This window comes from Glycine max, chromosome 18, assembly GCF_000004515.6.
Source record: "Glycine max cultivar Williams 82 chromosome 18, Glycine_max_v4.0, whole genome shotgun sequence".
Classification (NCBI taxonomy): domain Eukaryota; kingdom Viridiplantae; phylum Streptophyta; class Magnoliopsida; order Fabales; family Fabaceae; genus Glycine; species Glycine max.
In genome coordinates, this window is record NC_038254.2 from 56,900,047 (window position 1) to 56,922,277 (window position 22,231).

A 22,231-nucleotide genomic window follows, 5' to 3' on the forward strand; every position below is an offset into this window, starting at 1 on the left:
TTATCTTATGTATAAGATATTTCTAAATGTTTTATCATAATTAAATGTAATTAATTCAATTTTTTTGAAAAGTAATTAATTTGATTAGTAATACTTCGGCCCTGTAAAAAAAAAAACTTTTGTCTTAATTATAGAAAAATATGATACAACTTTTGAATATACTAATTGTTAAATTTTTTATACTTTTAATTTATTACGAAGCCTTTTGATGAGATATTAATTAATTTCTCATAAAAGTATATGCCTTTATTGGACAATTGACCATATGAGTAATGTCATTCAATATAAGTATCACATAAATGGTTTAATTTTATGAGTATTTTTAAAATAAAATTTAATTTATAATATTATTAATTAAAATTAAAGTTTAAAGATTTATTATTAATAGTATAAAAATGTTACTATACATTATCATTTATTTAAATATCACATTTTGTATTATTTTAAGATACTTTTGGAATGTCTTTAAATACAAATTGTCATATATTTAATATAAAAAATTGTTAAATTTTTATAATAATTATATTAAAAGTCATACTAAGAATATTTTTTAATTAATAACAGTATACTTTTTTTATTAGTTCACCTATATAGCGATGGGAAGTTTAAGTAATTTGTAGAAAGCAGTATTAAGTTCTAACCTTGTTATCCTCGTCATAAAAAAATACTAACAATGTATTAAGCTCGTTAAATAATGTTCTCAAGAGTATAAAGGATTGGGTGAATTGAAACGGTAAACACTTGTGGAAAAATTTCATTTTTGTAGCCCACAAAGACTAAATTATTATAGCAGTATTAAACAGATTTGCATTTTTTGTTTTATTATTTTATAAAATCATAAAGATAATTATATTTCAGCCAGACTATTATAAGTCACATAAAAAATAAGACTATTATAAGTGATTGAATTTTACCTCTAATATTTAATACTCTTCCATATTCATGACTTAAATTCAAATATATTTTTTTATTTTGCTTTAGTTAAAGCACCATATATTAAAGCAAATTGAAAAGTCTATTTGAGTTATTGATATATATATATATATATATATATATATATATATATATATATATATATATATATATATATATATATATATATATATATATATATATATAGATAAATAAAATAACAGGTAATGTTTACATTACACTATTAAAAAATGGTGAAATGTTGCATCACTCAAATTAATGAGATGTTGCATTAATATCCATAGTCTCTAAAAGTACACATGAACATTTGACTTCGTCAAGGTCAATTCGGATGGTAGTTTTGCAAGTAATCCAAGAGCATCTGGCTTTGGTAGCATTGTTTGTGATTCTTCAGGTCAATAGCTGCTTGGTTATTCGGGAAAATGTCTGTTATGTAATCCTTACATTTTAATAAGAAATCTACTCCATTGTACATAATTATATTATATATACTTGCACATGTTAGAAATTAACCAACACCAACACACAACACCTTACATCATGAATTAAGGCCGAAAGAGTGCACTGTACAAAAAGGGGGAATGGAAAAGAAAGTAGTAAGATTCTATTTACCCTAAATGGAACCTGAAAGGGTCTTGCCTGATAAACCTATCGTGATATACATTTGGGATATTATCAGGGCTGCCAGAAATTTGGGATTGATAGCCAACTTCTCAGTGACTTGCCCTTAAGTTCAGATTCCGAACAACCAGAAATGGTTCGCATATACAACTAACGGGAGATGAAAGGGAAAAGGAAATGAACAACAAAGGCATTGCTTTTCCTGATTGCTGCTAAGAGTGTGCTTGAGCATGCTCAGGTTTGTGACTATACTCATAATCAAGATGAACAAAAGCACGCTCAATCTCAGGCAAAAGCTCAAGCTTCTCTTGCAATGATTCCCCAATATCATGAGCCTCTTGCAAGGGCATATCCGATGGCAGGACAATATCAACCTCAACAAAGTAGTGAGATCCAAATGTGTATGCCCGAACCGTATCAATGTGCCTTACAGCCTTATGGTGGTTCCAGCATAGGTATGTAAGTTTCTGAAGATACTCTGGTGCTGCTGATCTTCCAACCAGGGAGTTAACATTTTCCAACACTGTCATTGACCATGTGCGAATGGTGTACAAAGCCAGCTGCAGTAGATGAATTACACATAAGTAAAACAAGTAAAATTTATACAAGTGACCAGGTATAAAATGATGGCCACTTGCAAGTTAGATATGCATATACATAAAGTAAAAGTAAACTGTTTCCAGTAAAAACTTGTGCTCAAAAGAACCAACAGTGGTTCACTAAAATCTTATTAGTCCAGCATAGGGCATAAAGATGTGTATTAAACCATCACAATATGCACAACATTCGCCGAGAGGTTTCAGATATTTTGATAAGCTAATTAGATGATAATAATAATAATCAGATGACACTGCCCTTCTGCAATGAAAGACTTCATCTGAGGAATGTGAGTTCTTGATATTTTAAATAATAGGAGCATATAGGATATAGCATAGGCAGAGACACGCAAACGGCTACAGTTGTTGATCAATCAGATTACTGGATGTGGTTCTTTACCTTCTATCCCCAGGAATGAATCATTATAGCCTTATTATAGGTATCTCTCCCAATCTGACATATATCTCCTTTCCTAGGGATATAAACAGCAAATCAAAACCTTTAACAAAAGGAAAGTATTCACTTACAATGATAGCACCAACAGGGTCCATCCAATCATCAACATAATTTGCCAAAAGTGCAGCAATAAGGCCAATGATATTAGTGATCACATCAAAAAAGTGATCCTGGGCATAGGCTTTAATTATCTCATTGGTAAAAGAACGACAGTAAATCATCAGCAGGAATTTCACCAAAGTCACTGAAAGCATAATGCCCACAACCCAGCGCTCTTGTTCCTTGGTCAAGTTGAATGCATTTTCCTGGAAATGTCATTACGAGACACATTAGAAATACCTAGAAAAAAAAGAGATCCTAAATGCAACTAAATGAAAATTTAATGTTTTAGCAGTTTGGGTGTCAGATTTGCCTAAAAAAATAGAGCAAGAATCAACTTACAGAAGATATTAATGTGCGGGTAGACTCCAAGATTATCTGCAGTCCAAGTGTCGCCATAACAGAGGCAAAAACAAGAATTCCCTGTACCAAATTTTGAATTCAAAATCTCAGCACCAAGGCACAGTCATAATAACTCGTTAAGCCATTAACAATTTAATAATGAACTTTCACTTTATAGTTTATACTTTATCTATAGAACACATGTATACAAAAAAATGTATGCTAGGTAGTTTTCTTGATATTTAATTTGATTATTAAGATTTAAGTAACTCCTAAGAGTCACTGAAATCCTATCAATAGGCAAGAACAGAAGACGATGATTCAGATAGTTTCAAACAGAATATTAATTAGAAGAACTGACCAATGGTTGCATCCGTTTCTTTCCTATAGGGTACTGATATGGGTTTGGTGTTTGCATGGAAAATGCAGTGAACCAGAGGATGAATCCAGAAAGGAGGTCAAGAAGTGAGTCTAACGTGGATGCAATGATGGCCAGGGAACCACTCCTGATTGATGCATAAACTTTGGCAACAAAAAGAACCATGTTTGCTGCATTTGACACTCTGATGGCAAATGTCTCACTTCTTGCTAACTTGTCTCGCTCTTCCTGCCCACATCAGTGGATATTCAGCAAAAGCATTTGACTACATATCAATCTTAAATCTAGAGACCATAAAAGAGAAAAAGAAACCTTTGACATTCCAGGAATAAAACCACGCTCTGCTAAAGCATCCATTTCAGTAAAGCCCTCAAGCACTTCAACCTGCTGCTGATAGTACTCTGCAATATTATCTTCTTGACCTGAAGAAATATATAACAGAAAAAGAACAAAAAAAATTAAGACAAGATCCATGAAATCCCATTTCAATTTAGTAGAAAGGATGCCATACTCAAAGCATACAGTTCAGAAACATAGCTAACCTCCATGGTGAAAAAAAAAGATAGAGATTAACAGATGAAGAAAATTATATGATATTTAAAGTCATAGTTATGCTTTGAACTTCCATGATCACCAATATAGGACAAATGAACTTCATTTCAGGGACCACAAAAATTTTACAAAAAGCTTCCTAAACCAGAAAACATCATACAAATGAAGTCACAGCACAACAGGAGGCTAATACAGCAATATGAAAACTTGGAAACAATAAACTTCAGCAAGAGCAGGCTCCAAAAAACTCATTTGTAGAAATAAGGCAGAAATCCAAACGCACTCAGTTCAAATGTAAAACCTAAGCATCAATTCTATGAAACCTCTTCCTCTAAAAACACAGAACCCAAAAACGGGGAAAAAAAATGTTAATTCAGTGTGGAAAAAAAGTTTTGCCTCTGGTCTCTAGAGCTTGCAAATGCGAAACCCTATAGTCCATCTTCCAACAGCTGCCCTCAAAAAGCAAGCAATACCCAATACACCAAAAAACCCACCTCAACTATATATATATATATATATATTACCGCATCATCAGTCCAAATCTCAAAAAAGAGAGCCACAAGATACACCTAGCTTACTTCCAAATTCTAACAAACATTACTAAACCTGGCAGAAAAGGAAAAAAAAAACATAAAATACTACTACGCACACTGAATGAAATTGAGTAATAGCATCTTTAGAGCAAAGGGGACACAATACACATACGAAGAATATAAAAAAAATGGAACAAAACATCACAGCAAAGCAGAAACCACAATTAACCACAACCACTAATGTAAAAGCAAAATGCAGGTTCCTATTCCATGATGAAAAAAAAATAGTGAAAATCTATGTCAATAGATTCCAAAAATTACCTAGAACCCCGTAACAGTCGTGGAGTCCGCGAGGGGGTTTCACTTGCTTCTCCGCGTGCTCCGAAGATAGCTGAAACCCGTCGAAGTTCAACCGCCACGACCGATCACCATTGCTCGAATCTGACAGAAGCGAGAGCTGCTCCTCGCAGCGAAGCTCCACCGGCTCCACCATTTCCCGGTCGCCGGGTCAAAACGGCGTCGTCTTTTGTTAGCCCGAGAAAAGCAAAGAAGGCAAAGTAGAGACCAACGAGATTCGTTCTGGTAGGTACTTGTTATAACGTCAGCCATAGCAGATCTGAGAGCGCGTGGTACACGCGGATTGTGTTTTGGCAGAGGATGGCGCGTGTTGCAGTTTCATTGGGTAGTTTCGGAGCGTGATGGGTCGCCACTGGGTTCAGAATATTTACGATTTACACGTGTACGGATGAGATTGCGTGACTGGAACACTGTTTTGATGTGGCCGCTTTACAGGAGCCGCATGAATCTGAACCGCTGGGCCCGGGTTGCGTAGTGCCCATTTCAGGTGTGTTTGTAAAAAAAACAAAAAAAAACTAAACAATAAAATAAAGTGGAATTTCTACTTTTATATTCAATTTTAATTTAAAAATTTATTTTATTTTTATTTTTATTTTTCTTTCCTTTCTTTCTCCTACACGGATTCTTAGGGTACATTTGTAATGAGTGAAACTAAAAGAAAAAAAAAATCAACAGAAAAACATACATGTAACAATATCTTTTTCTTTTGTTTGGTTGAAAGAAAATTTTTAAAAATAATTGATTTTAAAAACAAAAATTAAAATTTTCTTTTCCACTCTTCCTTTAATTTAAATTTCAAAATTTTCTTTTCTTTTAATCAAATACAGAATTAGGCGTTGGTATATGTTTGGGAAATGCTAGGGTGTGGTCACGTCCATGGAATTGGAAGTGTTTGGCTAGTTGTTGTTTGGCTCATTTGACACTTCGTTTGGGTGAGAATATGCAAAATATACGTACCGATATGGGTATGTGATATGTGATGGATAATAATGGAGAGGAGTTATTATGTATATTATGTGGTGAGTGGATTCTAGGGCACATTGTGACTCATGATGGAATTGCTGAGCTGATATACATGACATCTCCATCCCATCATAAATGTTTTTGATACTATTGGAATCGGATTATTCAAAGTTCAAATCTATTCTATATTTGTGAAATAAATTAACAAAGCATTTTCTATCACTATCATTTTTTTCAATATTTTATAATTGAATATGTTATAAAATTCCTCATTAATGAATGTAAAATGTTGGTATGTTGACTCAAGTAACAATTTTATATTGTAAGTGAAATTCTTATCAAATGTAAAATTTATTTGAGTCAATAATAATTATATATCGTGGATAAAATTAATTTTTAATCAAATAAATTGAAAGATACTCATTATCTTATCTTTGACTCATGATAAAAAAAATCATTAATATCTATGCATAATACTTAGAGGATTATGGATCATCTTGTTTGGAAGAGAACAAGCAATTAAGAAAATGTTTGTTAATATGACAAATTGATTATTAGATAAACCCTTGATAAGATATTTGGACGAGAATAATCATGATCGCCTTTATTATATATTAACTTAAAAAAAACCTAATAATAAGTTAAAGAAACAAAATAAATAACCACCAAAAAGATCTACTTACTCAAAGAAATTTCAAGACTTATTTAAATAATAGGTGACACATGACAAAACAAGCAAACACTAAAACACAAAAATATGGTAATACAATAAGAGGTACATCGTCTCCTCACATGTCAAAAAGGTATAACTGACACAAAATCGACCAGTGTCACTCTTAACATGTGACAAAGAATAAAAGTAAAAATTGTTATAAAACACCCATCTAAATAGAATGAGGGACACCCTTACTCACACAAAGATAATATTTTTTTATATTAATAAATAAATAAATAAAATTGTGTATGTAATAACAACAATAACAATAAAGAATGTAGTTTTTGTTAAATTAATTAAAAACATTATTTTTAAAAAAAATTTAGGGATACATATTTGCAATCCATATGAATCATATGAATTGTGAATCCGTTATGATTCATACGGATTATGAATCTTTATGTTTATTAGTAGACTTTTGGAATTTTAAAAAATTTATTGGGTACACGAACCAGTTGTTAATGTATATTTGCTCCATGTTTGATGAGATGATTTGGGACAATTGATTTATGCATTTTTTTTTTTACTTATCTACCCCCAAAATTGCTAATATTCCTATTTTATCATGTCTCTCTCCCAAGTAAAAACCCTAACCGTCTCTCCCCAAATATCCGTAACCACAGCGTCCCACCTCTACCCGACACCACCACCACACCCAAACATCATCCAACACTATGGTTTTTGTTTGGGAACAACAAAGTAAGATGGGAATATTTGTAATTTTTGGAGTGCACTGAGCAAAAAATGGAGTGAATAAAGCAATTATCGTGATTTAGGCACTCAGGGAGTTGGGATCCTAGGCTAAGGCTTTTTTTTTCTCGTTCCTGGGCTAAGAATAGACATTACTTTCTTTTTGTCACAATTATTTGACCACTCAATTGAAGACTTTGTTTATAGTGTCCTTTACTTTTTGGAATGTTACTTCCTGCACTCCTATCATTTTTCCTTGTTAGCAACATGAGATAATAGTGAGTGTGTAAAATGTTTTAGTCTTACTATTGTTTGCATAAAGATGATTTTGACTAGGCATAAGAATGGGACCTAACTAGCGGGGCCCGTCCCAGATCTACCTTAGTTTGGTCGGGAAAATACTCAAGTTAACTAGGGTCGGAGTTGAGTTTGGGTTTGGGTGGATATTATTATGTACAATATAAAAATATGGTTACTATTTAAAATTATATTTTTCGTTTTATGAAAAATTATATTTTTTATAGAATTTTATAAGCATGTTAAGAGTGGAACGAGAAGTAAATCTACATTTTTATTGGATTTCAGGAACGAGGATGGGATAAGTAAATAAGTCTCAATCGGCCTCGTTTTCATGCCTAATTTTGACACTATTTTATGATAAAAAGATTGACGAATAGGTGTGTTTATAAAAACGAAGTGAGTTGTAACAAAAGAAAATAAAGAGTATTGTTTAAAAAATAAAAATCAGCGGTCCCTACATTTTATTCTTGCATTCAGAGGAACATGATGGGAAATAAATTGTAAAGTACGTAGTTCAATGTCGTAACTTGAAAAGCTGTTGCTTCATCATATTCCTCCAAATCTCTTTACCTTGACTACTGATCAATTAGTTTCAATCGTTAAGCACTTAAACTCTTCAAAACACAGATTCGATCTCTAAATTATTAGTTTGATTAATACAGAAGAAAAGGTGTTTTAAACAACAAAAGCTTAATTATATTTTTTATCTTTAACTTTTCAATTTTTAACAAATTTTATTCCTAACAAATTAATTTAACATATTTTATTTCTAACTTTTAAAAAATTTGTGGATTTTATCTGTCATTTTACACATAACATAATTATATTTTTTATTTCCAATTTTTTGTTTTTTAACAAATTTTACACCCAATTTTTTTTGTTTTTTTTTTTTACAGATTTGACCCTTTTATTTTTATGATTATTAATGGATAAATGTTTAAGGGTAAATTTTGCAGATTTCTTAAAAACTGAGAGTAAAATATGTTAAATTAAAAATTGAGAGATAAAATTCATCAAAAAATTAAAAGTTAGGTATAAAAAAATGCAATGAAGTCAATAATAGAAGAAAGAAAGAAAGAAAAACTATGTACTGATAATAAAATATTCAATATCAAGTGAACACCAGTTTCCATCATGTTACATATTTGTTATGAGAAGAAATAAAATGCTAACCACTTGGATTGGTTACTTTTAACTTCTGTATGTATATTCTGTTGGTGGCAACAGATTCAGAAGAAGCAGTAGAATTGGAAATCTATTTGCAACAAATTAAGAAAGAATTTAGCCCGCGTTTAGATGCAGAGAAATAAAAGAAAAATTAAGGGAAATGTTTAAAAAATTAGTATGGATTTTACACTTTTCACATATTACTTTAATTTTTTTTTAAAAATCATTCCTTTTCATTCTATACAACCAAACCACCCTTAGAGAAATGAAAAACGTGTGAACTTTTGAAAAGAGAAATGATAAGTTAAAAGTTAGATAACGTGTGAAGTAGTCATTTTAATGTTTTTAACAATTTAATATCTCAATATAGGCATATAGTCTTAATCCTTACATGTTGAAAATGCTAATATTTTTTTTTTCATATTCTCCTTCATCTTTACACAATGTAATTTTTTTTGAAATAATCTTCATAATTACTTATAGTAGAAATTAATATATATATATATATATATATATATATATGTAAATTAATTTAAAATACACTAATAATGTAATTTGTTAATACACTCTAAATAAAAATAAGTGTGTATTTGTTAGTAAATACTTATGAAAATTCTTAACATAAACACGCTTATTTTTTTACTATAGTATGTTAGGTTGGTTTAAGAAAAAAGATTAATTCTTCACGATTTGACGAATCAATATTTGAATTCTTATTAGAAAATATATGCACAAACAAGTAAAAGTAGGTGGCATAGAAAATAAAAAAACAATCCAAATGAATTAATGAAAATATAAATTATCAAAACAAACTAATGAGTAAATATTTTCTTAAAAATATGATAGAAGATACATTAAAAATTATAAAATGAATCATTTGACATCAACAAAGTTAGTTTAATTGATAAGAATAGTTTAATGAGTTTGAATCTTGTTGTTAATGAAAAACCTTGTTCTTTGCTTTGAAGGAGGAGGGAATAAATAATAAGACATTTATTACCTTACATAATAATAATAAATGAAACATTTAAATGCATTTAAAAATGAATTAATAAAATGTAATATAAATATTAAGATGTATTGATTATTAGGGCAAATCATTAATGATAAGAAGCTTGTACATATAGGAACTTGAAGTGTTGGACCATCTATTAACTATTCCCATAAAGATATTCTTGGCAGCTTTGAATGAAGAAGATGGTAAAAACCCGTCGTAAAAGGAAAAAAAAAGAAGGAAAATTGTAGAGTTGCTAAAGTAAAAAGTTTGTAACGGTGCACAACGTTGTTCCTTTCACGACACAGATTCCTCCAAATAAAAATAAATCCTTTGTCTTCCCTCACTAAGCTACTTTGTATTCTGCCACCATGTTTGTCTTCAAACCCACCTCTTCTCTTCTCTTTCTCCTCCTCAGTATTTCATACTCTGCTTCTTCAGTTACCTCACTCACCGTACCGCCGCGAGGGGGGGCCCCACTCGACCTCACCACTACTCCGCAACAACAAACCGATGGCGATGATGATTCCCTCACCTACCTCTGGCCCCTCCCCGCAGAGTTCACTTCCGGCGGCGACACTCTCTCCGTTGACCCCGCGCTCACCCTCTCCGTCGCCGGAAACGGCGGTGGCTCCGCCATTCTCAGAGAGGCCTTCGGCCGATACAGAGGGATCGTGTTCAAGAACACCGCTGGTGTCGGGTTTAGTTTCATCAGAAAGCTGAGGGAACGATTGGTGTCTTCTGTTTCGGCATTCGACGTTGACACTTTGAAGATCACAGTCCATTCAGACAACGAGGAGGTGAGGGTTTGGGCTCTCAATTTTTTCTTGGGATTGTAATTTTGGGTTTGAGCTTGCTTATATACCTTGTTTTAGTCTTGTCATTAGTCAATGTGGGATCTCCAACCGAGTGAGATTTTTTTTTTGTTTTCTCTTTGCAGCTTCAATTTGGAGTGGATGAAAGCTATACCTTGCTGGTTCCCAAAGCCAAGGAATCTTCCCAAGTCACGATTGAGGTGAGGTGCATTGTTGATTTACGATTTCTGGGTTTTGGTTTTAGTTTTTTCTTAATTACTAATGAATTTGGATATTCAATGTTACTTTTCTTTTTTGTGATTTGGAAATTGGAATTGAAGTTGCTTGTTACAATACGACCTCTTGAGTCTTGATCATTAATGGGCTATGCAAGTTACGATTGACTTGAGTTTTGATCATTCACGGGATGCGCAAATTACAATTGACAAGCACTTTTCTGAGTGCCAAAAGCTGAATTGAAGCTGGTTTCGGCTTTATTTATTTATTTCCTTTTTGAGGAATCTTCCTACTTCGCCGTACTAGAAACAATTCAATCATGTACTTTCCTTTTCTTTCTAAGATTATAGTACTACGCATATCTTAACTTGTATTTTACATATTGCCCTTGTAATTTACTCAAACAATTGTTGCAGAAAAGGAAAACAAAAATATTATTATTATTTTTAAAAAATTAGAGAATGAGGTAAAGTAGTGCTTGGCTGGTTAGTTTTGGACTTAGAACAAATAAAGTAAATTACGCGATTCATTTCTTAGTCATTCTGCATGGTTGTAAGTCATCCTATTCTGTGATTTTGTTTTTTATTGTAGGCAAATACAGTTTATGGTGCATTGCGCGGATTAGAGGTATGTATATATTTGCAACTCAGTCAGCTCAAACTGTTTTTTTTTTCTTCTTTTTATTTTTTTACTTTATTTGGTGGTTTGAAGTGGAGGAGCAGTGATGGGCAGATGGTGAGGAGGTAAAGACTACAGATTGATGAATGCGAAGCTTTTAGTTATTGTGTAGTGCTTAAACTTGTGATGCTTGATGGCTTTATTTCATATCTGATAGTTGGAATTGTAGATACCCGATATCTCTGGATGAGTTGTGACATATACTCTTTAAGATAATTTCTAACATGTATCTCCATTCTCCATTTTTCATATTTTAGGTTTGTTTTTCTCCATATGATTGCTAAATCTATTATTTGTCGTGTCCTTGCATTTGGGATAGGATTTCAGCAATTTACTAGAATGTATTTCCTTCTTATACCTTTACATTATTGATCTTGATACTGTGAAAGTATAAGCCCTCCCCTAACATGTATATGTAGTCATAGTGCACACATATAGTAAATTGCTCAAAGTGTTAGTTTATCTGCTTCTTTACCTTGAAAAATGAAAACTGAACTGTTGTTGTCTTTGCATGATGCCCCAGACATTCAGCCAGTTGTGTTCTTTCGATTATACAACTAAAACAGTAAAAATATACAAGGCACCTTGGTCCATCCAAGATAAACCTAGATTTGCATATCGTGGGCTTATGCTGGGTGAGGCACAATGTTTTCAAAGAGAAAATATTTTATTCTGCTAGCGGTTTTATACTATGATCAGAGGATGTTGAAACATGATTTTTTTTATTTGTCTATTTTTGCAGATACATCAAGGCACTATTTACCTATTGATGTAATTAAGCAGATTATTGAATCTATGTCCTATGCTAAACTTGTAAGATATATAAGTTATAAGTTTCTTTCATTTTTCTTCCATGCTTTTTTTTTTCATGTAATGCTGAATATGAAAAATTTATGCTTCATAGAATGTTCTACATTGGCACATCATAGATGAGCAGTCATTTCCTCTTGAGATACCCACATATCCAAACTTGTGGAAAGGTTCATATACAAAATGGGAACGTTACACAGTAGAAGATGCATATGAAATTGTCAAGTAAGACTCACTTATCCAAATTAATTTGTGTACTTCTTGTTTTAACAATCTTCCTTACGAAAGAAATTTTACCAAAGGACAACAAGTTGAAATAAATTATCCGTTAAGTCTTTGATAAAATCATCTTTGCCTCGAACTGTCCAGTTATAAATAATTTTGTGACCACAATTATTCCATTTAAACATGTCACTTATTTTTCTATGATGAGCAATTTTTAATTGGAAATAGTTAGTCGTAAAATTTCATTTGAAATTGTGTAGAGGGGACAAGAAAAGCTACCAGTGGGGGTGCAGAATTATGTGATTAAAATCTTAAAATATTGATACATGGAATGCCTTTTCCTTTTATTGAATTGTTAGTTTCAAATTTCTTTGAGTTGGATTTCTTAATCTATCATTGACAAATATTGTGTTTTCTTTTCTTGCTTCATGGTATGTTGATATAAAGCTTCGCCAAAATGAGAGGTGAGGTATCTTCAAATTCCTTTTCCAAAGTTTCTGCTACATAATATCCTCAGCATTTTGTGTTGATCATGATTTCAGATTTTTGGGTTTTCTTTTCCTATTTTCCTTTTTCATCTTCTTGGTATCATGCAAAATACGTTTATAAAAATAAAAGTGAATCTGCATGCCTTTATGAGGCTAATGATTGTATATTTATTGAGTATTTGCATGATTTATTGCAGGCATAAATGTGATGGCAGAAGTGGATGTCCCTGGTCATGCAGAATCATGGTAAAGCACATGCCTTGGCCATTTTTTTGTATTAAGTATGGCCTGATAGTGTGATAATAATTGGCTTCATTATTGTGATGCATGGAGACCCAGGAAATTTATTTTACTTTAAAAAAATTATCATAGATGTTTCATTTTAGAAAGGGTTGGCCATAGAAAGGTTCATTCTAGCTTGCAACCTGTAACTTCATTGAGTTGAGTGCTTCCGTTAAAGGAAGTTTGATGTTAAACATGGGTATGTGCTAACCTCATTCCTCCAATGATTGGTACTTGCTAGAATTGACATTGAATAAAAAAATTGTTTATTTTAGCAAGCAGTTGATTTTTTTTCCTTCCATATTTGCTTGGTCTGATTATTACCTGGATTTTTGTTCAATTAGTTTTTTTTATCAATTTGAACTTTAATCAATTAATTTTGTTAATCTGGACTTTGATTGCTACTCCAACAATTTAATATTTCTATTTTCTACTGACAAGTAGCATTCATAGCAAATTTTTAAGCTTTTTTTTTTTGTTAGGGGTGCTGGATATCCTGATCTTTGGCCATCACCTTACTGTAGGGAGCCACTTGATGTTTCAAAGAACTTTACTTTTGATGTCATTTCTGGTATTTTGGCAGGTTAAGTTCTTATAAAACCTTAAGCCCCACATTTGTTCTGTTCTTTTCAGATTTATGCATTACATTTATTAACTTTCTCCTCTATTGAATATCAATATGACTTCAATTCTTGAATTCTTGCTATACAATATATTGGGAAGATTATATCATAAACAAGTTGAATATGTCAGTAATGTTAGTTATATAACATGTTTAGAGTCTATTAGAGACACCATTTAATATTCAGTTGCAAATCACTTATCTTTTTTCTCATTTATTTAACAGTCTTTGATAATTTTCATCTTCTATTTTAACATGGCAGTGGTGGTATTTCCTTGTTTATTAAATTGTTACCTTACCCGAATATGCACATGTAAAAATGCATGCATTATTTCAAACAACTGCCAGGTATCGTTGTTTAATTTGAGAATGAAGGACATTAAAATTGTTATTTCTTAAATTGATAATTTTTAAGGGTTGAAATAATGGATTTCTGATACTGAATTACCAATCATGGCTAAAAAGTAGTTTGCCTTGTTTTATGATACATGAAATGCAATAACAATAATACATTATTTGCAATATTATATAATTTATGATATTTTCTGGATACAATATTAGTCATCTATATTTAATAATAATAATATTCTTTTGTTTTTACTTTTATAGATAGCGCTTGACTGTGGAGTAAATAACTAATAATAGTTATTATTTTACTGATATCACACCTATATGTTTTCTCAAAATTTAGCTCTATTTACTTTGTTGTCTATCTTTTACTAGTAAAAGAAATTGTTTGCTATGACCTGCTTAAGTATCTGGACAATAGATTAGGAATCCAGATGTTTGCTAACCATATTGAAACACCAAAGAAAATCAAGTATTTCAATTCAAGTTTTTAACTATTTTGGCCGTGGTTATGATTGCATATGTCTACTGTACCTCCAGGAATGTAATCAATAACCTTTTCCATTTCTCTGTTTTACCTAACACCCCCTTTATTAATTTCAAAATTTTAATCTAGTCTTGTTGAAGTGGTAGATTATATGAGGTAAATATACTTCCTTATGCTTTCTTCATTTTTCTTTTATTGTTTGTTTCTGCATTAATAAAACATTCATCCATCCACTCATATGCATTTTTATTCTTGTTTCTTCAGCCACTTAATCTTGTCCTTGATATATCTTGTTATATTATTAATATTATGTGGATTGTTAAACCAGCTTATCCCAACATCTTCTGATTGTGTATTTGCTCCTCTCTCTCAACACACATAAATTGAGATCTTTCTCCTTTTATAAATTTTGTAGATATGAGAAAGCTTTTCCCATTTGAGCTATTTCACTTGGGTGGTGATGAAGTTAATACAGGTCAGTCTAAGTGGTTTCTTTCTTGCAACTTGCCAAAGAACCACTTGAGCTAAAAGCTGAATTCATTTAAATGAGGGGAAATGGTTTTTATCATTGTTATGTCTTTCTTTAAGTTAATTTCTGAAGTGATAAATGCTATATGAGAATGGAAAGTGATAATTGCCACATATTCCCACATTTATGTTTTTGGGGCAATTTTGTGGTATCCTTTATATTTTTGAGCTTTGTTTGTGTTCCTCATAATATCTGAACTTAAATTACTTTATTCAATTGATAACGAACTATCAATTCAGAGAGATGTAAATGTATGGTGTATCTGCTCTTGCAACCATCGTAATATCTGAACTTAAATTACTTTATTCAATTGATAACTTTAGTAAAGATCAACCTACAATAGCAGTTTTTAACTTAATATCGAAGATAGCAATGCAGGACCATTAGAATATAGCGTTCAAACAAGGAAGAAAGTTGGTGGTAGGCAAATCCAACAGTATCAATGATTTATCTGTTGCTCTCTGATAATTGCCACATATTCCAACAGCAACACGCCTACCACCAACTTTCTTCCTTGTTTGAACTCTATATTCTAATGGTCCTGCATTGCAATCTTCGATATTAACTTAAAAACTGCTATTGTAGGTTGATGCTTTTGTGCAAACTTGTGATTGTTATGAGTTGATCTTTACTAAAGTTATCAATTGAATAAAGTGATTTAAGTTCAGATATTATGAGGGTTGCAAGAGCAGATTCATCATACATGTACATCTCTCTGAATTGATAGTTCTTTATCTTAAAAACCCATGGAACTGAAGTTTCCTCAGAATTGTTTTTCATGTACTTGTTTCTTTCCAATAAACCTTGAAGAGGATTCTCATTGCAAGGGGGCCTCTGGTGGTCCACACACTTAGTTTCCATGAGTTTATTTATCATTGAAGTTTGAAAAGCCCTCAGTTTCGTTAATATGGGTATTTTGTCTATTTAGAAGTGGTTTCATAGTAGTGACCATGTGTGTGACTTCGTAAATTTATAATACATCAAGTATAATAAAGTAGACTTTGCATAATTGTTGAAGATATTTGTATCAATGCTAATTGATGTGAAATTATGTTTTGTTTGACAGATTGCTGGAGTAGTACTTCTCATGTAAAGGAATGGTACTAACATTAACTTGTTAAACTCATATATTACATTCTATGATGACTTTTTGTTTAGCCATTTATGTACAATTTTTGGAAATTCAACTAAAACTTTTTGTGTAAAGGACTTGGCATATGGTGTGCCTTGCCAAAATAATTTCGTATCCAACCTTGTAATTTTGTTGCCAATGAAAGCTTTTAACTGACAACAATCTCAATGTAGACAGAATTATTGGCTCTGATTTTGTTGTTAATCTTATTCTTGTCTCGGTTTCCAGCATGTGAAGGGCAAGAAAAGTAATGGGGAGGGATTTCTGTCGCCATCTTTGAGTAACTTAATTTGTCATCTTTTGGAATCAACTGAAATTTTTGGGATTATTTGCTTTGAAGTTGTCATGAACCAATAATCTGAATTCCCCAAAGCTTAAGTTGTTAGTTGGAGATACATGAATGGTTTTAAGTTGTATCTTTAACACACCCTCATGAAACAGCCATCTGGGCTTGGAGGATGGACAAATGCATAAGCCCATTTACCTAGTGTTGAAATTTGATTTTTTATTGGAAGGATCAAGAATGGGGCCAGCAATGATTGACCTCTAGAACACTTGATCATAGAGGGTCTATTACCATGTCATGACATGAGCCAACAATTGACACATGAACACAGTTTTATATTACTTTTTTTAATAATTCATAGGAAGAATTAGCTGCTCAATTTTTTGTTCTTTACCCCCCCCCCCCCTCCCCCCCTCTTTCTCACACCATTTTTGGTACTGAGCATTAAGGTGGTTGTCAATTTCCAGATAATTAACTACCATTGTAAATCTGATTGTTTGTGAGTGTAAAGGTACTATTTTTAGATGTGACATATATTCTGTATTCTGACCATTACTCGAATGCAGGCTTCAGAGTCACAACATGACCACTAGAGATGCTTATCAATATTTTGTACTGAAGGCCCAAGAGATGGCTGTTTCGAAAAATTGGAGTCCAGTGAACTGGTATGATCTGAATATATATGGTATTATAACTAAAATAAACTTATTTGTACCCTTAATTTATCCTTAGTGTCTGTTTCACCTGAGTATCTTTCCATCCTAATCCTTTCTTTCTGTTGAAAACATCAATATTTCAAAATTCAAATGCCACCACTAGTTTATGTGCAAATCAATAAGTAATTGTTCTGTTTACTGCATGTTCTTAAAATGAAGACACATTTTTTAGATTTGATTTTTTATTCAATTTCTCAGGGAGGAAACCTTCAATACGTTTCCATCAAAGCTCCATCCAAAAACCATAGTGCACAACTGGTGAGTTTCCATCTCTGGAAGTAGTTTTATTGCAGGACCAAACTCAGATGTCATAGTTTCAGAATAAATCATTTCAAGTAAATACTGTAGGTTGGGCCCTGGTGTTTGTCCAAAGGTTGTCGCAAAAGGTTTCAGGTGCATTTACAGTAACCAGGGTGTCTGGTATCTTGACCATCTGGATGTACCTTGGGATGAGGTATATACAGCTGAGCCACTACAGGGAATACATACAGCTTCCGAACAAGAGCTTGTAATTGGAGGAGAAGTTTGCATGTGGGGTGAGACGGCTGATACATCCAATGTTCAGCAAACAATATGGCCTCGAGCTGCTGCAGCTGCAGGTAGGCATATCTTGCTGATGCTAAGTTGTTCAACATTCTTATAGGGTACTTAAAGTGTTATTGCTACAGAATTCTCCATAACTCTTAGATATGTCTTCCTACCTGCTAGTGGTAATTCTAAGGAAAATGTATCAGGCAATGAGCAACCTACTCACTTTTCCTCGTGGCCTGTGGGATAGCTAGCACATAGGACTTAAGCTGTCATTTCCTGATACTATAACTGATTTTGTTGCAGAAAGTAGGTAGTAGAAATTTCAGTGTCCCTCTTCTATAAAATGAAAAATAGGTCCTCTCTTTATATATAAAAAAGGACAACTATCTAAAAGGTAAAATACACAAGCCATATGAAGGGCTCGTTTATGGTCTCTGATGCTTGTTTCTTGATTTATACCTTTTCCCTTGAGGATCCACAATAGATATAGCCGGTGTACATTTATAAATCCATCATTCGTTTTTCTTCCCTTTATCAAATTTCCTTTGATTATAGCATATATTTTTTGGGGAAGGGGGAAGAAGGGGTGTGATTGAAAATTGCAGACTGCTGATTTCGATTATGCAAAATTAATTACTCCTTGTGTCCTACAGAACGCTTATGGAGTCAGAGAGATTCTACCTCACAAAATATTACCTTAATAGCATTGCCCCGGTTGCAAAACTTCAGATGTCTATTGAATAGACGAGGGGTTCCAGCTGCTCCTGTCACAAATTATTATGCTAGAAGGGCACCTGTTGGTCCAGGGTCATGTTATGAACAATAATCCTTAATGATTTATATGTTCATGTGTAACCTGGTATGCAAGTAATTGATGTTTCATCTACTTTACCTGGTTGATGAGCTAGAATCATTATTTGAGCTCAACTCCTGGGCAGATATGGTTACTGATGTCAGAACTCTTTAATGAACTGGCAACAGCCATGTTGAATTGTAATTTATTGTTGAGTTAAATAAATCATATCCAGTTTACATATTTTGATGTGTTTCTAAAAGCAAATTATATAGAATTGAGAATGATGATTTGGCAATAGTAGCACACGACTATACAAACTATATAAATCAATCAATCATAATAACCCTTCTAGTAACACTGCACATTGTAAAGAAGAAAGATTAACATTAGTATCGAGGGTTCAAACAGTTTAACTTTACAATATTTATGTAACTATTTTTGTCTTTACGGTTCTCAAATATAGCCAACTAGTAATGTTCCCTAGTGTACTATGATAAACGTATTATTTTCTGGGATCGGTGATCTAGTTTCCCCCACCCTCTACAAAATATTTTCATAGCCATGTCAAAATTGTTTTTTTTTTTTTTTAATAAGGTGGGCCTTGCGCACTGTTTGCATGGATAATTTTGTCAACTATGAACTTATTAATCAATTATTTTATACAAATGATCAACCATTCAACCGTGTTACTTTTACTCAAATTTTGTTGTGTTTTCCATTTTATTCAATCCAGGTAATATTCTTGCTTCAAGAGATTGAAAGTAAATGAATATTTTCCGTATGTAAAAGACAGAGAATCGGATATTTTTTTTGCCACAGCGAAAAAGGCTGAACCTGTTTAATCTATTTATGTCGCAAATAATTTCAGTCCATAATGTCATTTTGGAGATTGTGCTGCACTTCCTGATCTGTGATACAAACAGATCCTAAATCATTAAGGATGAAATTGTGTGTGGAAAAATATTTTGATAGTTTCTAATTTCAAATTTCCTCACTCCAGCACAAAATCTATATAAATAGAATAATATTACTAATCGGTAATGCGTATGAATACAAAACTCTTTGGTACGCAAGATTTCGAATTTATAGCTTTAGCCTTTAGCAATTAGGTTCTACCTACGTAACTATATATGGATGAGTAGGAATAAATGCCAAATTTTTAACAAAACCATAACACATCAAATTGGCACCACATTCATAAACCAACTTTCGTATTATTTATTTATTTATCATTTTATTCCATAAAAACTTTCGAACTCATTCATTTTTTTTTTCACTCTCCATTTTAGGGACAACAAAACATGAGGAAACCAGTAATAGCCAAGCAAAACCTTATGTTAATCCGGGTATTAATTAGCACCTAAGCCCTAAGATCATAACAACATAGTAAATGATTGACAAAATTATTGTAAGGGGATTCAATTCCTTCCATTGTTCTATACTTGCTTATTGCGTGATGCAGCAGATTTCAATTCTTCTGATAGTTCTTTTTAATGTACGATTTGGCAGATTTTTCTCTAGACAACCTAGTTAGGAAGCTTCTTGTTGCAATATAGTATTGACTAACCACCATCCACCACTCGTGAATAATGAATCGGAGGACATGCAGTAAAACTGAGTGAATCGACATTAAAGGGGTGTTCCACCGAATTGCCGGGGCTTCAAGGCAAAGTGCACTTCTGACTCCAACAGAAAGCACGTGTTAAGATTTATACTCCTCTTACGTAGTAGCTTGTTTTTGACAACCAAGTTGTGATCATAAAGCCTTCACGTAAGTAAAAACCTCAACTCTTTTGTACTACTCTAGCTACTAGGTTTAAATTTTAAATTCATAACCGATATAAATGAAATAAAGTCATTCATCAGCTCATACTTAATAGCTTAAATTTAAGCTATTAAGTATGAGCTGATGAATGACTTTATTTAAGAATTGGTTTTATTTTCGAAAGTGATTCAAAAAATGTTTTTTTAAAAATGTATTAAAATTAAGACAAAACTAACATTTAGTCTTTTAAGTTTTTATGTGATTTTCTAATTAAAATTAGAGTTTCACCTTGATAATATTTATGGTAATTTTTAGTGTAAACTTTTGTTACACAAGTCAAATTCAAATTTTGATCGAGAAATAATCACTACACATGTTTATTTTGCTTTCAAAGAAATGGAACGTGCGTCAAGGTTGAAGTTACTAATTTGATGTAAGTTTAACTAAATTATGAGTAAAAAGTAGATCCAAACAAAACCAAAAACATTTGAATAATTATATCTAAGCTTTATCCATAAAATTATCCACGTGCAAGCCTCATGATAACTGATTATAACAAACGGGGAGTGACCATTAATGTTTGATTGGTTGACCATAGTCTGATCCCTATATAATTAATTAATTATGTGTGGAGGCATAAAATGTGGCAATTAACCATTATATATACTACACCTAATTGCGATAATAGGCTTCTAGGTCTAGTTTATCTACTTAATTTAGGTGACATCCTTGTTGCCCGTGCGTACAAGCTTTTCAAAAAATGTTGGCTCCATGCATGTTTTTAAAGTATTCCAGGCTTTGATTGGAGGTTGGTATCCTTTTTATGGCGTTATCATGTCTTGTCAACAAGAAATGCATGCACGTATATATAGTCATTCAGTTTTGTATTAACATAGCAATGAATTCGTCATCTGACTTGTTCCAAATGTTAGAAATCGGAGCATCGCTTTAACAACTTTAGTTAAAGCTGTAAATTGGTGATATCACCAATTATCTTCTTCTTCTTCTTTTTTTTTTTACTGAAATATCACCAATTATCCTAGGACTGGCTGTTCAGGAGAAACATTATATCTTAGAAATTCGTCCTTTTTTGTCAAAAAAAAAAAGTAATGGTTCTCTCCCCAATTAGAAGAAGTACTTATTACTAGTCAAACTTGTTGAAACAGCGTGATACTTCTGAGAAAAAAAATAAAGAACAAAACATAAAACTCCTACTATAATTAATCAATTAATTATCCTTAATTCCTCTATCTTTCTCTTGATCAAAACATTGATGACTACCCAATTATTAAATAGGTGTACTCTTTATTATAGTTTTGATGTCAGCATTGCGGTGGTCATATCAAACATCGATTAGAAGAATAGAAGCTGGGCTGGCTTGGTGCTTGTTGGCACTTGGTAAACCCTTAATTGTATTTTCTGAAAACATATGTTTTCACGTAAAATTTATGATTATTAAGGTTAATTTAAATATACATTTCAATTATATTGAACGATTTAAAATTAGTATTATCATAATTAATTTTACTTGACTACTTCAAAACAAGATTGACATGGTAGTATTAGTAGTCTAGCTACCTCATTTGTCGTTTATTCCTCCTGTAATGATGATAGTTGATGGTGACTAATTGGCCTCAAAGTCAAAATCCCATCAATATTTTCTTTGCAGTCGTTAATTAACTTCTGGTTGAGCATCCAATATATGATCCTCAAGTTAATTAACTAAACCTAGAATTAAGAATCTTCCCTATAACTATAGGCTTAATTAGGAAGTTAGACCATGATAGCTAGAGGTATAAAATAGAAG

At 32.2% G+C, this 22,231-nt stretch overlaps 2 protein-coding genes across 3 annotated transcripts; one reads left to right on the top strand and one right to left on the bottom strand.

Moving 5' to 3' along the window:
• Window positions 1-1,441: 1,441 nt before the first annotated feature.
• LOC100776339 (metal tolerance protein 11) lies at window positions 1,442-5,090 on the bottom strand. Of its 2 annotated transcripts, none has more exons than XM_003552623.5 (6): window positions 4,834-5,090; window positions 3,740-3,849; window positions 3,410-3,655; window positions 3,049-3,129; window positions 2,679-2,912; window positions 1,442-2,114 (listed from the first exon to the last, which is right to left on the bottom strand). In XM_003552623.5, exons 1-6 carry the CDS (start codon window positions 5,003-5,005, stop codon window positions 1,767-1,769), a joined length of 1,191 nt encoding a protein of 396 aa, XP_003552671.1. In that variant the 5' UTR covers window positions 5,006-5,090; the 3' UTR covers window positions 1,442-1,766. The 2 variants fall into 2 exon arrangements, with proteins under 2 accessions (XP_003552671.1, XP_014626568.1); XM_014771082.2 differs by lacking the exon at window positions 4,834-5,090 and adding an exon at window positions 4,376-4,519.
• Window positions 5,091-9,845: 4,755 nt separating this feature from the next.
• On the top strand, window positions 9,846-18,899 carry LOC100776871 (beta-hexosaminidase 1). The gene is made up of 15 exons (XM_003552624.5): window positions 9,846-10,498; window positions 10,639-10,713; window positions 11,321-11,356; window positions 11,931-12,042; window positions 12,150-12,220; window positions 12,312-12,442; window positions 12,890-12,906; window positions 13,128-13,176; window positions 13,695-13,795; window positions 15,085-15,144; window positions 16,265-16,298; window positions 17,183-17,281; window positions 17,531-17,590; window positions 17,681-17,931; window positions 18,517-18,899. Exons 1-15 carry the CDS (start codon window positions 10,070-10,072, stop codon window positions 18,687-18,689), a joined length of 1,698 nt encoding a protein of 565 aa, XP_003552672.1. The 5' UTR covers window positions 9,846-10,069; the 3' UTR covers window positions 18,690-18,899.
• Window positions 18,900-22,231: the final 3,332 nt, after the last annotated feature.